This window comes from Corticium candelabrum, chromosome 1 (genome assembly GCF_963422355.1).
Source record: "Corticium candelabrum chromosome 1, ooCorCand1.1, whole genome shotgun sequence".
NCBI classification, from domain to species: domain Eukaryota; kingdom Metazoa; phylum Porifera; class Homoscleromorpha; order Homosclerophorida; family Plakinidae; genus Corticium; species Corticium candelabrum.
In genome coordinates, this window is record NC_085085.1 from 7470239 (window position 1) to 7484614 (window position 14376).

Consider the following 14376-nt stretch of genomic DNA (forward strand, 5'->3'; position numbering starts at 1 on the left):
AATGTTCTTAGTGTAATTAGATTATAGTCATTATATACACTAGACAGTAGTTGTAATATATTATTATCGTTGATTCTTGCCTACTTGCTTGCAACACAACCTTACAATATGTACCAGCTACATACACTCATTCACTTCTGGCTCAGAGAAGCGTCTGGAAACCACGAGAACTTGACTAATTTGACCATAACAGAACCAAACTGACCAGCCATTTAGTGCATTCTTGACTAATTTGACCATAACAGAACCAAACTGACCAGCCATTTAGTGCATTCTTGAGCGTTGATGACATCACTATGAGGACTTTGACCTTCCTGCTTCCTCTGACCTACAGTTATATGCTGCACAGCACAACACATAGGGATTGCTGGGTTTACGATGGAAAACATCAAGCGCCTGTGTAGAGAAGGTCTAGCAAACGTTACTGTGGAAAAGTGGGCAAACTGCGTGAGGCACGTAGGTGAGAAGGTGGAGAATCATTACAGGACAATACACGGTGTGTTAGACGATGTTGTAGAGCAGATGGTCATTGAAGTTGGTCCTGAATCAGAAGATTCGTCGTCATCTGAAACTGAAAGTTCCATGCAAGGATGAAGACTAGAAACTGATCCTAGACGCACTCTTTTTAGCTAACTGACACCCCAACTGGGAAGTGTACTGTGTTGGGTTACTGTTAACAGCCTGCTAGCTATGTCCAGACGCTAATATGATTCCAAAAGGAAGGTAAATTTTCGGTTCGTCACGCTGCATTATAAAATCCCGCTCTCGTCACCAATGTAGTGTACACGGTGATTGCAGGTAAAAAGACTGATGTACTGTAACGAAGAAGTGTGTATATAGTAAGTGGTATGCTAACGTGCGCTAAGTAATTATGACTACTATACTACATTACATTATTATCACCTTACTAAATATCATTGCAAGTGTGAGTGTCTCTTCACTAAGCAGAGAAGACATTTTTACTTGGAATATTGAGTGCTTCATACAAATCTATCGAAGATGGCTTTACTACTTGCTGGTCATCTTCAACATTCTGCAAGACAGTTCAAACTTGTGAGACCGTCAAGAAGGTACATTTGAAGTTGCAGCTGACATTGTCATATGATGTGTAAGCAAAGTAGCCTGTCCATCCACCACTACCACCTTCGTACATATACTGTTTCTGATATTTACACAGATCTCTCCATCCTACAGTCTTCTCCATTATCAAAACAATTTGTGCCCACTGCACACAACAAGCAAACCAGATTGCGTATAAATGAATTTTAACGTGTAGACTTTATGGATCTAGAAGCTTTAACGCATCCAGAAGCTTTACCTGTCGAGTCCATTCCTTTCTTGTATCGGCAACAGTTTGATATGTATTACCCATCATAGCAATCAGCATATTAACAAGCAATGTAAACATTAAAACCATCATGACAACAAATAGTGCCTGACAGGAAATAAACACTTCCACATATAAAAAGCACTCAGAATGCAACAAAGAGTACAGTTTCACCTTAGCAAGAAACTGATATGAAGATTGTGACATTTCATCATAGTGATCCTACACATACCAAAATACAAATTAAAGCTGTTGCATACTGACAACGCACATTTATTATTAGCACAACCTGAAATTCACCCAACGTCATGTGAAAAAGGCCAAGCATTGCTCCAGCAGGATGATTAAATAGCTCAGTTGATGTTCCAACAAACAGCACATACAATGCTATCAAACAATAACAATAGACTATTACTGGCCCTCATCTTTAATTATATTGACACCAATAGTAAGCAACTAACTGACCTTGTGAGAATCCCATCATAAAAATGGCATAAATAAGGATAAAACGAACAAGGTCTGCTTTGCACATTTTAAATATCATTACAACAAATGGTCCAACTAGTTTGAAACCTCTACAGACCACAGTAGCAGTACAGCAGTAATGTTGAAAAAGCGTGCCGATATTTAAGCAAACCTGTGGAAGAACATGTAGTATGGCCAAGCAAGGACTACTGCTAAAGTAAGGAGAATGTCTTCATAATCAGAGTGGCATGCAGCCCGCCCAGGAATGGCAAGAATGATCAGAAAACATGAAAGCAAAACCAACATTTCAGTTGGAGATTGCAGCTGCAACAAGAACATTCACATAGACACCACCAAGATGGCTTCAAATACAAATCAAGACATTGCAAGCACAAATAGCTAGGCCAACAAGCCACCATATATTGAAGCTGACAAGAGAGCGATGAATGGTAGCTACGCAACTAGATGAACATGACCAAGCCAAGTGGAAGACTTGAAATGACCAAGAAGGAAGACAGTAAGCACTGTGTATAGACAGCAGACAGACAAATAACAAACAACACCACAGACACTGCCTACAAGCTGACAAGTTCAAGAAAGATAGCTACATTGCCTTAATTGATTAGTATCGAACCAGAGTAGAGAACACCTTTTTCCATCCTTGAGTCTTCATGTGATACCCAAAAACTCCGAGAAAGATTAAGGCTACTATCAAAGCTCCAATCTCAGAGCAATATCGCCACTTAATTGAGACAAACACAGATCACATGATAAAGAAATGCATAATGACAGAAGCTGAATCAGTACTATGCAATTAGCATCATCCCAGCAGTCTCGTAGATAGCATGGATCACCAATCTGATTCATCACCAAGCTACTACAATTTCTGCTGATATTGCTTGCAATGCCTGTGCATGCACCTACGATGGTTTTGTTGACCATGAGTTGATTAGAGTCCTACAAAACAAACTACACATAAGATTATATTTCTTCATTCTTGCCATAAGCTCCTTAATTATTGCTGCTGGTCTAGCTTATGAGTGCACAAACAATGTCAGATGTCTGACTGTTATATATGGCGTCGTACGGTGTCGATACATAAAAGAAAAGAAAATCGCGAGAGAAAATTCCACTGTAAATGATTAAACAGAATGTAATTCTGAAACATTTCAACCCGAAGGCCTTTTTCAATCAGGTATAACCGTTATTGACTACTGTTTGTTGTTACCTAGTTTTTAAATGTTCTCCTGTTACATCACAAAATGTGACCACCAATCGTTAACTACATTAAGTACAGAATCTTAATTCATACTATGTCTATTTTTCTGATCATGTAGCCTCTTTTACTTTTCTTTGATAGTCTCCTCTTTCTGTAATGAGTTTTATTGCATCTTTCTCAGTCTATTTGATGTCCTAGTTTCCAACAATGTGCTGCCACTGCGTTTGTGTTTACATCTCCTTCTCTTGACTGAAGCTTGGTGTTGTTGTTCAAACGTTTTAAGTGTCTTACCAGTCTCTGATGTAGGTGGAGTTGCAGTCTCAACATGCTATTTGTTACACAGTGTCTATTTGTTGCATTGATGGAATTGAATCTTATGGATAGCTTATTATTGATGCAATGGTGGATTTGTATTTACAGACTAGGTGGACACTTAATTAAGCGTTTGCATAGACGATGAATCTTTTCTGTCATCCCAGGTATGTACGAAAGTTGTAACGTTAGTTGTGTTTCATTTTTGTCTATTGGATGTTTCTTCTGTTTGTCTAATTGTTGTTCTATAAATCTCCTTGGATATCCGTTTTTGGTAAACGTTCTTCCGATATATGAATTTTCTTTTTCTTTATCTGCTGATGTGGTGCAGATTGTCTCAGCTCTGTATTTAAGGCAGTTGATGATTCCAGCTTTGACAGAGTAGGCGCAGATTTGTAATGGAGATATTTGCTGGTGTGAGCTGCTTTTCTGAAACTACAATCAACTTCCCTTCTTAGACTGTATGATTAAAAGAGACACCGGTGGACGATTAACAACATCTATTTACAGAAAAGCAACTCACACCAACAAATATCTCCATTACAAATCTGCGCACACCTACTCTGTCAAATCTGGAATCATCAACTGCCTAAAACACAGGGCTGACACAATTCGCACCACATCAACAGATAAAGAAAAGAAAACTCATATAGAAGAACGTTTACCAAAAACAGATATCCAAGGAGATTTATAGAACAACAATTAGACAAACAGAACAAACATCCAATAGACAAAAATGAAACACAACCAATGTTACAACATTCGTACATTCCTGGGATGACAGAAGATTTGTCGCCTATGCAATTGCTTAAACGTCAACCTAGTCTGTAAATACAAATCCACCATTGCATCAATAATAAGCCATCCAAAAGATCCAATTCCATCAATGCAACAAATAGACACCGTTTAATAAATACCATGTTGAGACTGCAACTCCACCTACATGGGAGAGACCGGCAAGACACTTAAAATGTATAAACAACAACATCAAGCTTCAGTCAAGCGAGGAGACGTAAACACAAATGCAGTGGCAGCACATTGTTGGAAACAAGGACATCAAATTAACTGGGAAGATGCCAAAAACTCACTACAGAAGAAGGATACTATCGAAGAGTAAAAGAGGCTATAGGGATCAGAAAAATAGACATAGTATGAATCAGGATGCTAGACTTAAATGTAGTTAACGATTGGTGGTCACATTTTGTGACGTAACAGGAGAACATATTTAAAAACTACATAACAACAAACAGTAGTCAATTACGGTTATACCTGGTTGAAAAATGACCTTCGGTTTGAAACGTTTCAGAATTATATATATTATTAGTAGTTAGTTAATTAATTTATCATTGTATGCATTCATGCTTGATGAATAGCCATATATGACCACGCCCCTTCTGTTGTGCAACCCGCATTAGAAGCCTCACAATGCTCGGCAATAGAATACCCGGATATCCTACTCAAAAATATTTTGTCTTTTATGACGTCGCCGGTGTAGCGGCGGATTTGTTTGTTGGATGTAGTCGGCAATAAATGACATGCTCCGTGCATACAGTCAGAGGTAAGGAATGGGCAGTTTAATTTTGATGAAGATATGATGCGCACAAGTAGAGTTGGGTCCTCCTGGGATATTTTAGAATATACTCAGCACGTTTCCAACCAACCCACGCACTGAACAACATTTCTATTCGAAAGTCTTATCTCTTTGCTCTAGACACAGTTTCATGTTTAGGATAAGCAAAATCAACTACAGCTACAGTAGCTCAGATAATCAAGTCTGATGGGACTGCTAGATAGCTATAGCATTATGAAGTAACATTAATGGCATGTGAAGAAACAATAGATATTGAAAGTGAGCATTGCACACCTAGTTATGAGAAAACAAAATTACCCTAAAAGATTGAGCTCACGTCACAGAACTTCCGTCAAATTGAGTCCATCAGAAGCATGCAGTCTCCTTCCTGAATGACGAACAGCATTATGTCGTTCTATGTCGTTCTCCCAAAAAGGGACCCGACTAAAACTGAAAGCCGACGCCACCCTGCCTATGTTCTTATCCATGCCGAGTTACGCCTGTACCCCAAATTTTAGCGTCGTGGGTGATCTGGTCTATCAAATTAATACATACATACAGTAGTGGACAAAACTATTTGCCAGGCAAGAAATTTCAAGGGTTTTTCAGAATGTTTGTGTTTGGGTGGAAGCACAAAATACTAATAAAGCAACTTGTTGGTCAATGTTTGTCATGCAATGGCAAAATCGAGACAAATTGGTACAGAATTGAGTCTAAATCAGTTGGTTGTTGCAATTTAAGATTATCGTTACAACCTAGTTAAGAGTCGATTAAGTTTACATTACAACTTATCAAAGCATATTCAATGCAAACAATATTCCAACCGTTGAAAACAAACTACCTTATCAATTTATGCTCATATCAGCACTTATTTCCATTCTGTAGGCCAGAATATGATAAAAAAATCAACAAAAAAACTACCCGACAAATACTTTTGTCCACTACTGTACATACATACATACATACATACATACATATACATATATATATATATATATATATATATATATATTAATTTAACAGACTAATGGTGACCCAGTAGAGTCACCATAACTGTCATGATGCCATCTGATATAGACATGTCCCGGATATATACGGTAACGCTCACTAGTAGATGAGCTCCGGCTTTCATCAGTTTTTCGAGATAGATTTGTTTGCGATTGTTTTACTTTGGCTTCATTCAACTTGTTAATTGGCTTGTGTGGCATTCCTGTTGCTGTTTCTGCGTCTTTCGAACCAAGAGTTTCAAGTTTGAATTTGATCTGGACGTTTGACCATATTTTATCTCTATTCCATTTCATCTTCACTGTCTCTGACGTCAACGTTATTATCATTGTCATCAAGTACTACCTATGTTCCGCAATCAGCCGTTTCTTTTGTTTATCTTCAATCTCAAATGCAGAAGAAGGTCAATATGGAGATGGCATGCGTTGTTTGGGTTCTCAAGGTTGTGCACCTCATTCTGATCCTGATGCGTTTCAGGACCTTCTTCAACGTCACCCGCAGCATGATCTATCAGCTTTTTCTGAAGATTTACCAGCTCCTCTAGCAATTGATTCCATTGCTGTTCTTACTGCCCTCAGGGCATTTCCCAGAGGCAAAAGTCCAGGAACTCCCAACTTCAATCTCAGCATTTACTTGACGCACTTGCAGGATCTGTCTACCAGTTACGCAGACTTGTTTGGATCAGCTTACTAGATTAATGTGCTAATGTTTGTTTCTGGAAAGTTGAGTGCTAGCATATCTCCGTGGCTGGTAGGAGCTCCACTGACCGCCCTCCGCAAGAAAACGGGTGGTTACCGGCCAATAGCAGTGGGGGAGTTATCCGTTGTTTAGCTGGGTAGGCTTTGTTGTGCGGCTGCAAAATCTCGCCTTCCAGATTTATTGCTGCCATATGGTTAAGTGAGTGTTGGAACCAAGGGAGGATTGGAAGCTGCAATTCATACATTGCATATTGTCTTCAAGGAGGAAGGTCACAAAGATGATCTATGCTGTTTTAAAGTAGATATGCAAAATGCATTTAATGAATGTGATCGTTCATCATTTTTGGAGCGTGTCAAGGAAGACTTGCCTGATTTATTTCCCTATGTGCAGTGGTGTTACACAACTATTCTCGCTTGTAGTCCTTCAATTGTTGGATACAATAGGTCCAATCGATGGACTTGCCCTTCACGTTTGGTATCTTGATGATGGTACCTTTGTTGGGACCAGAGACACTGTTCCTCGTTCTTGAGTTCATTGATTACCAACGGACCGTCTTTTGGCTTAAAACTCAACCTGAAGAAGTGCAAAGTCTGTTGGCCGTCAGGTGGTCAATCATTTCCCAAATCTTCATCACAAATCCCCCACATCTGCATTGAAGATGCCGGAGTTGAGCTACTTGGGTCACTCGTCTGTGGAACAGATGATTTTTACAGTGCTGTTATAGGCAAAAGGCTTGACAGTGTGCTTAAAAATCAAAGCCTTCTGCCAGAATTGAACAACCCCCAAGTCGAGCATCATCTATTTCGTAGTTGCCTCAGCCTCTGCAAGATCAACAGTCTTCTCAGAACAGTTCCTCCGAGCACAGCTGATCACCACTGGACACACTTTGATACCAGGACACGACGTTCTCTAGACGTTGTAACCAAGACTTGTCTGCCTGATGCCTCTTGGCAGCAAGCTACTCTACCAATGCGCGTGGGAGGACTGGGGTTGAGACAGACAGTTACAACTTCAGCCGCGGCTTTTCTTGGTAGCTGTCAAGCTTCTCGGAAGCTTTCAACACACCTTCTAGTCCAGACAAGAAGTTGTCTACACGTGTTAGTTCCAGCGTCACCAATGTCTGTCAAATCATCTTGTACGCCGATAACCATCCCAGGTGAAGAAAACGTCCTTGCCCGCTATAGACAGGTTCTGGCTAGTTACAGCGCGGACGGTCATCCTAATAATAACTCGTCTGGTGAGTCTCAATGTGTATTACCGAGGCAGCTGGATGACGCATTGCTCTCCACCCTTATAGACACAAGCAGTCTTTGAAACAAGGCACATCTCAACACAGAGTCGTCAGTTCATGCTGCAGCATGGTTACAGGCCATTCCAAACGTTAGTTAGGCCTATCCATGGCCCCGCATGAATTTACAGTTGCTCTAAAGCTATGACTTGGAATTCCGATTCTTTCTCCTTTGCAATCAATCATTGTTCCTGTGGGCGTGTAATTGATTGCTTTGGCGACCATCTTCTTGGATGTGGTCACCGTTCTTTACGTTCTAAACGCCATGATGCACTGAGGGACATCATATGCATTACTGGTGGATAACGAAGGTGCTCAGCTCGAGCAACGCTGTGGTCCAGACACCAATAGCCGCTCTGGAGATATCTTTCATCCAGATTTCACTGATGGACGACCAGGTTATTTTGATGTTTCGATGAGAAACATCATGCAGCCACCGTACATCACTAAATCCGCCATTTCTGCTAGAGCCGCTGCAATGGCTGCTGAAGAAGAGAAAGACCCTCGACACGACAGCAAAGTCAATGCGGCAGAAGGCTACTTCTACCCAATAATAGTGGAGTCGTTTGGATTGTGGACGCCTTCCAGTCTTGCCACTTTGAAGGTTATCGCGTCCAAGACCACAGCAAAGAGCAGAATAATTATCTTTTAGTAGGACAGTCAGTAACTTACTGCAACAGCCTTCAGTTTGCTTATTTCAGTTTAACGCACTTTTGATTTGCACTAGTTTGCGATTTGACACTGAGTTTGACTTTTGGGATTTGCCAACTTTGGCAGGGGACGAGTAGTTAGTTGTTCTCTGCAATAAGAATATATTGATATATAAAAGTAATATATACTAGCACTAGTTTACTAAAAATTGTGGTTGTAAAGATCTGCTCTGATTAGCAATAGAGACTACATGACTCTACTTGTGTCTATCATCGACTTGACTCGATCGCAGGACTATGTACCTATGGAGTACCAAATGGACTTAATTGCTTCATTAATGACAACTAGGAAGTTGAGAAAATGTGATAGATGAGGTACCTCAACACAATGTGAGCAAAACTGCATGTAGATGTTCAATGGGTAGTTTGTCATTACATACTGTAAAGTGGGTTGCTGTAGTAACAAAGGAAGACAGCATGCAGAAACCTTCACTGTTCAATAGATAACAATATTCCATATAACCATTCATCTCCATTAACTACTGAGTATTAGAAACTTCCATGACAATTAATTTGGTTAAAAGCATCAAGCAATACACTTGCACCATGAATTTATTTTTGGTCTAGCAATTTGTAACTGTTAAATTTGAAATGAAAGTTGCATGTAAGTAGTACATGCAGTCATGTTTATAGTGCCATGCACAGTAGACTTCTCCCACTAGTGTGCCAAATTCCACAACTATTACCAAATTGCAGTGGACCCAAGTAAGGAAAAGACACACTTTAAAGGTGCCCACTCACGATTCACCACGCATGAGCAGGCACACCCACGTAAACGTGAAATCATGCCACGGTTGATTTCAAGTTGTGTCATAACGAAGCAGAACTAGGGACATCTTACATCACACCACATTCTATGACAAATCTCTATTCCGGCTATCAAGAGAAATACAAATTGCGTTCTTGCCCGCCACGGCAATTTTGCTCCCTGTACTTGACATTTTGAGAAAGCTAACGACGAGTGTGTTAGATTATTTACCACACATTTTACCATTTACCACCTTGAGATAGCTTGCAGTTGAACGACAAAGCGCTTTCTCGATCACTTTCTTGTTGCACGTGACCCGAAAATGGTGGAAACCTGAGCATTATCGCATGGCATCCAAAAATCGCGAGCGTGAAAAAACTTAGAAGCCGTGAAGAGGTGCCTCATGTCGTCAACAATGCAGATCGCACATCCATCTTTACCTGACAGCCGCAATAGAAAGCTAGAATTGGGCAATAGCCTACGCTAGCAACAGACAATGCGGTAGCAGTGTTTCTTCTACCGAAATTCACAACTGCAAGTCAGATGTATGCGTTGGTACATATAGAGCTCTAGACATGGTAGATGTTTCGGATGCCATCGTGATAATGCTATGCTCCACCCATTTTCAGGGCACGTGCAACAAGGACAGCTCAAGAAATTGTTTTGTCGTTCAACTGCAAACTGGTAAACAGTAAATGTGTGGATAAAGGCATGATTTCAAGTTTGCGTGGGTATGCCTGACTGTGCGCGGTGAATCGTGAGTGGGCACCTCTAAGAAAGCTAGCTTAATTTGGATTCACACAGCCAGTAGAGTACCGTCGGTCTAAAATGATCAATTTTGATCCATTTTGATCACTAATCAATCCCCTGCTTGTACAAAAGTTTAATTACATGCTTTGCTGATGCTTTATTTAAATAAGTTGTTAGAAATATTTGCAATAGCATGCTTTCTGCAAACAACAAATTTAGGCAAGATATATACTGCACTTTGCCAGCTAAATCTAACTCAAAAACACTATACAATTAATATAGCTTCATCAGCATTGGTACCTTTGATGGACGAAGATAAAGTGATGCTGTGAGGAGAACAATGTAAACAGTAAATACAGCTAACTGCCGAAAAAACCTAAAACAAAGTAACAGTACTATACAAATTAGTAGAGCTACTGAATTACGTGTGTTTGCTTGCTTATTGTGCATGCATGGGTATGGGGCTTGTGTGTGTGTGTGTGTGTGTGTGTGTGTGTGTGTGTGTGTGTGCGTGTGTGTGTGTGTGTGTGTGTGTGTGTGTGTGTGTGTGTGTGTGTGTGTGTGTGTCAACAGTAAAGTTGATGTGCATGCATGTACTATGCCATTAACCTCCACTTTGCATATAGTTTCCATTTCGCTTGGAGTATTGCATAAATGAGACCATCAATCATCTCAGAGTGAATAACTGTATTCTACACGCAAATAATTAACGTCAGTTCTTCTTAATTCCACCATCCTGACTTCTGCAATACCCGAGTGACAACATGACTAATAACAGACATCTGTTTCTCTTCTTTCCTACAAGACACCTAGCAATTCATATATCATTAGAATATTACACATATTTTATAGATATGGTATTTCCACAATAGAGCCCCATAAAGTTCCACTCTTTCAATTATCTGGACAGTCAGCATTATTTGAGCATGAGACACTATTCGAATAAAGTTCTACTAATTCTCTTGCTTTGCAGTAATATTTCAGGTAAGCCATGCTACCAGTAACTACAAACACACAGTTGATGTACTGCAAATCTCAGCCTTTTTTGGTGTCAGACAATTTTGCACTGCACCATCAAGATCATATATGGTGTTCTTGATCGATGACATATATTTGTTCAGGTGGCATGGTTGTTGTGGTCAGTTCTTGCACTTTCTTTTTGAATGTGTTCTGTCCTTCAGGGCAAGGTTTAATGATTAATACTCCATGGAGCTATATTTGAACATAGGGCTATATTTTCAAACAAAAAATTTTGGGCTTCTATCTGAAAATGCGGCTCTATTTACAAAATACGATGTTGCCACCACGCAACTGACCGTGTCTATCTCCTGAAGAGGATAGAGAGCACAGCAAGTTTTTCCATAGCTCCATAATGGAATGCATTTCAGCTTTAGTATGAAATGAAACATGTCACTTTTTCCCAAGTAAGCAGCTAAAGACAACGGTGTAAATCCTCTGTTATTGTGGTGTTGATCGTTGCAGTGACATTCCAACAACATAAACCGGTACATGTGCTAAAATCCACATCAAATTTGAAACAAGCTACGACAAAGATACTTTATAAGAAGACAGTGAACACACACACATACACACACACACACACACACACACACACACACACACACACACACACACACGCACGCACAGATGCATGCACACACGCACGCACACAAACACACACAGGTCTGTGTAAAAAGCGGAATGAAAAAATGTGTAAAAGGCGGAACGGAATGGCTCCCTTTGTTTACCTTGCTTTTTTACCTTTCAGTGAATCGTTCGTATTGTGATTCTGCAGATATTGCTTTCTTACAAAAAAAATTGCTATTAAAATTTGTTCTTATTATTCAAAATCACTATTATTATTTGTTATTATCATTATTTGTTATTATTATCACTGCAAAAGTTTGAAATTTTGTTTCCTTACCTGAAACGAAAGTTCGTGTTGACTACAGTACATAAAATTTATTCCCGCATCCTCAATTCTTTTCTGTTTGGGCTCCGCCTCCACACCTCTGCAAAACACTGCTATCTAGCCCGGCGACTGGCATCACCACAACCAAAGTGTTAACTTACCTGTTAAAAACAATTAACCAGTTAACCATTGCCGATAACGTGATTCATTGATAGTGATCTCATTGCAAATGTCCTCTAGCAACTTTGTGTAGTCATCATCTGATGAAGGACTGGATTGTTGATAATTATAGCTCTCTAGAAATGCCTTGATGATGCAGTGTTCATCACCATAAATGGGAATCCTCCCAAATCCACATTGAGACAAAGAGCTCTCAAGTGAGGCGGTTACATAGGATCAGAATCCTACCTAGTACTTTACATCACCACAAATAATCATTTTACACACCTTCCATAAAGGAAATGAAATGATAATCAGGGAAATGGCAGCTGACAAGATGACAATGATGCCCACGTGGAGCAGTATCCGTGAATTATAATATCCAAGAAACTATTGATTCGCTGTAATCCTGTCGTGAGCCTGCCGAAGGGTATTGGTAGAAAAAAGGTAAAAAACAAGGTAAACAAGGGGCGTTCTGTTCCGTTCCGCCTTTATACATTCTGCCATTTACACATTCAGTCATTCCGCCTTTACACATTCTGCCATTTACATTCAGTCATTCCGCCTTTTACACAGACCACACACACACACACACACACACACACACACACACACACACACGCACACACACACACACACACACACACACACACAGAGACCACACACACACACAGACCACACACACACAGACCACACACACAGACACACAGACACACAGACACACACACACACACACACACACACACACACACACACACACACACACACACACACACACACACACACACACACACACACACAACACAAGACACAAAAATAATTTATCTAAAAAATTTAACTACCTACGTATATTGTTTAATTAATATGCATCTGCCACTAGCATAGCTGCTGTCTGTCTATCTAGATCTTCTATACTGCATGTGTACTGTCACCCGCCTGTCTGTCATAGACAAATAGTTTCTGTTGACTGCAACATAAGATATAACAGCATCAATCCTATACTGTTTTCAGAAATATATATTATCACAGTGGTGAGATGAGCCTGTCTAAAAAAGAATCAAACTACAAAGTGCAACAGCAATGCATTGCTATCTTATTTATGTCATAAGAACAGTTCACAAACTTAAATGTTTAACCAATGACATGATAATGTGGTACACTAGAAACATGTAATTAAGTATTAAGCCATCGCTTTAACTAATTAACTAAGAAGGAATGTGTTGTTGTCTTGCAAATATGATTATAATAGATGAATGTGCTAATAACAATATAGTAAATGTTTGTCATTCGTGTACCCACTTGTATGCAAACAAATGACACCTTAGAAATCAGAATTCTAGCATTCTAAATTTAATTAGCATGCTATAAAAATATGAACACACTACTTCATTTACGCTGGTTTAATACGCCATAAATGAAAGCAGATCAATGACCAGCACCATAAAACTGGACAATAATATGCAACTAAAAGGTAATGAAAATTCATTGGTAGCTTGACAATACCGCAGGTCTCCCCTTGTAGGAAGGAGAATGGCTGCACCCTCGCACCTATCACTTACACAGACAGTGTGTTGCATGCAATTGCATGCATCATTCTTTTTCGAATAGTCACATACCTTCAAACCACTAATGACCATCATGTGCAATACATTATTTCCGTTGGCATCAAGCCAGTGTTGCATTGATTTCTTATCATGATGTTGTCTTTGATTTGAGTACTGCATAAGAAGGCGAACAATATTGAATTGGTTGTGACAAGCTGCAAACATCAGTGGATACTCTCCAAAATAGCAAGGTCTAAGAAATCAATGTACATTCATCGATTAATTAAAGTGGATCTACTGTAGATTAGTCTGTATTTCAATGCACATATACATTCCACACACCAAACACACAAGATATCTTTTAAATACAGGCACACAAATTTAACTAATGCACACACCTTAATCTCATCTCTCATTGTGGTGTGTATAAGGTCACATGGACGGTCACTAGACACATGCCAAGACATGTCTAATTAGATAAATTGCGGCATCCGCTGGTCACAAGAGCATATGCGTGGAGGCATGTCTACAGCCAAGTCCGTCGTCTACAGCCGGCATTACTGTCCCCTAGTGCTTCTGCACTTTGGGTAATAACAACTACTTTGGTCTATTGCAATTCTAGAAACCACCTCAGTTCTCCAGGGAGTCTTCACAGTCACTATTACAAT

General features: G+C 39.7%; 1 protein-coding gene across 4 annotated transcripts; it reads right to left on the reverse strand.

The window, feature by feature from the left end:
- Window positions 1-713: 713 nt before the first annotated feature.
- On the reverse strand, window positions 714-14156 carry LOC134193412 (transient receptor potential cation channel subfamily V member 6-like). Of its 4 annotated transcripts, none has more exons than XM_062662254.1 (15): window positions 14107-14156; window positions 13781-13961; window positions 11410-11607; window positions 10846-10902; window positions 10703-10785; window positions 10394-10469; window positions 2600-2749; window positions 2442-2534; window positions 1965-2116; window positions 1793-1902; window positions 1617-1714; window positions 1502-1549; window positions 1319-1435; window positions 1094-1225; window positions 714-1033 (listed from the first exon to the last, which is right to left on the reverse strand). In XM_062662254.1, exons 1-15 carry the CDS (start codon window positions 14115-14117, stop codon window positions 941-943), a joined length of 1599 nt encoding a protein of 532 aa, XP_062518238.1. In that variant the 5' UTR covers window positions 14118-14156; the 3' UTR covers window positions 714-940. The 4 variants fall into 4 exon arrangements, with proteins under 4 accessions (XP_062518238.1, XP_062518232.1, XP_062518245.1 ...); XM_062662248.1 differs by having other exon boundaries at window positions 2427-2534; XM_062662261.1 differs by lacking the exons at window positions 13781-13961; window positions 14107-14156 and adding exons at window positions 12018-12105; window positions 12167-12798 and having other exon boundaries at window positions 2427-2534.
- Between the last annotated feature and the right edge of the window lie 220 nt (window positions 14157-14376).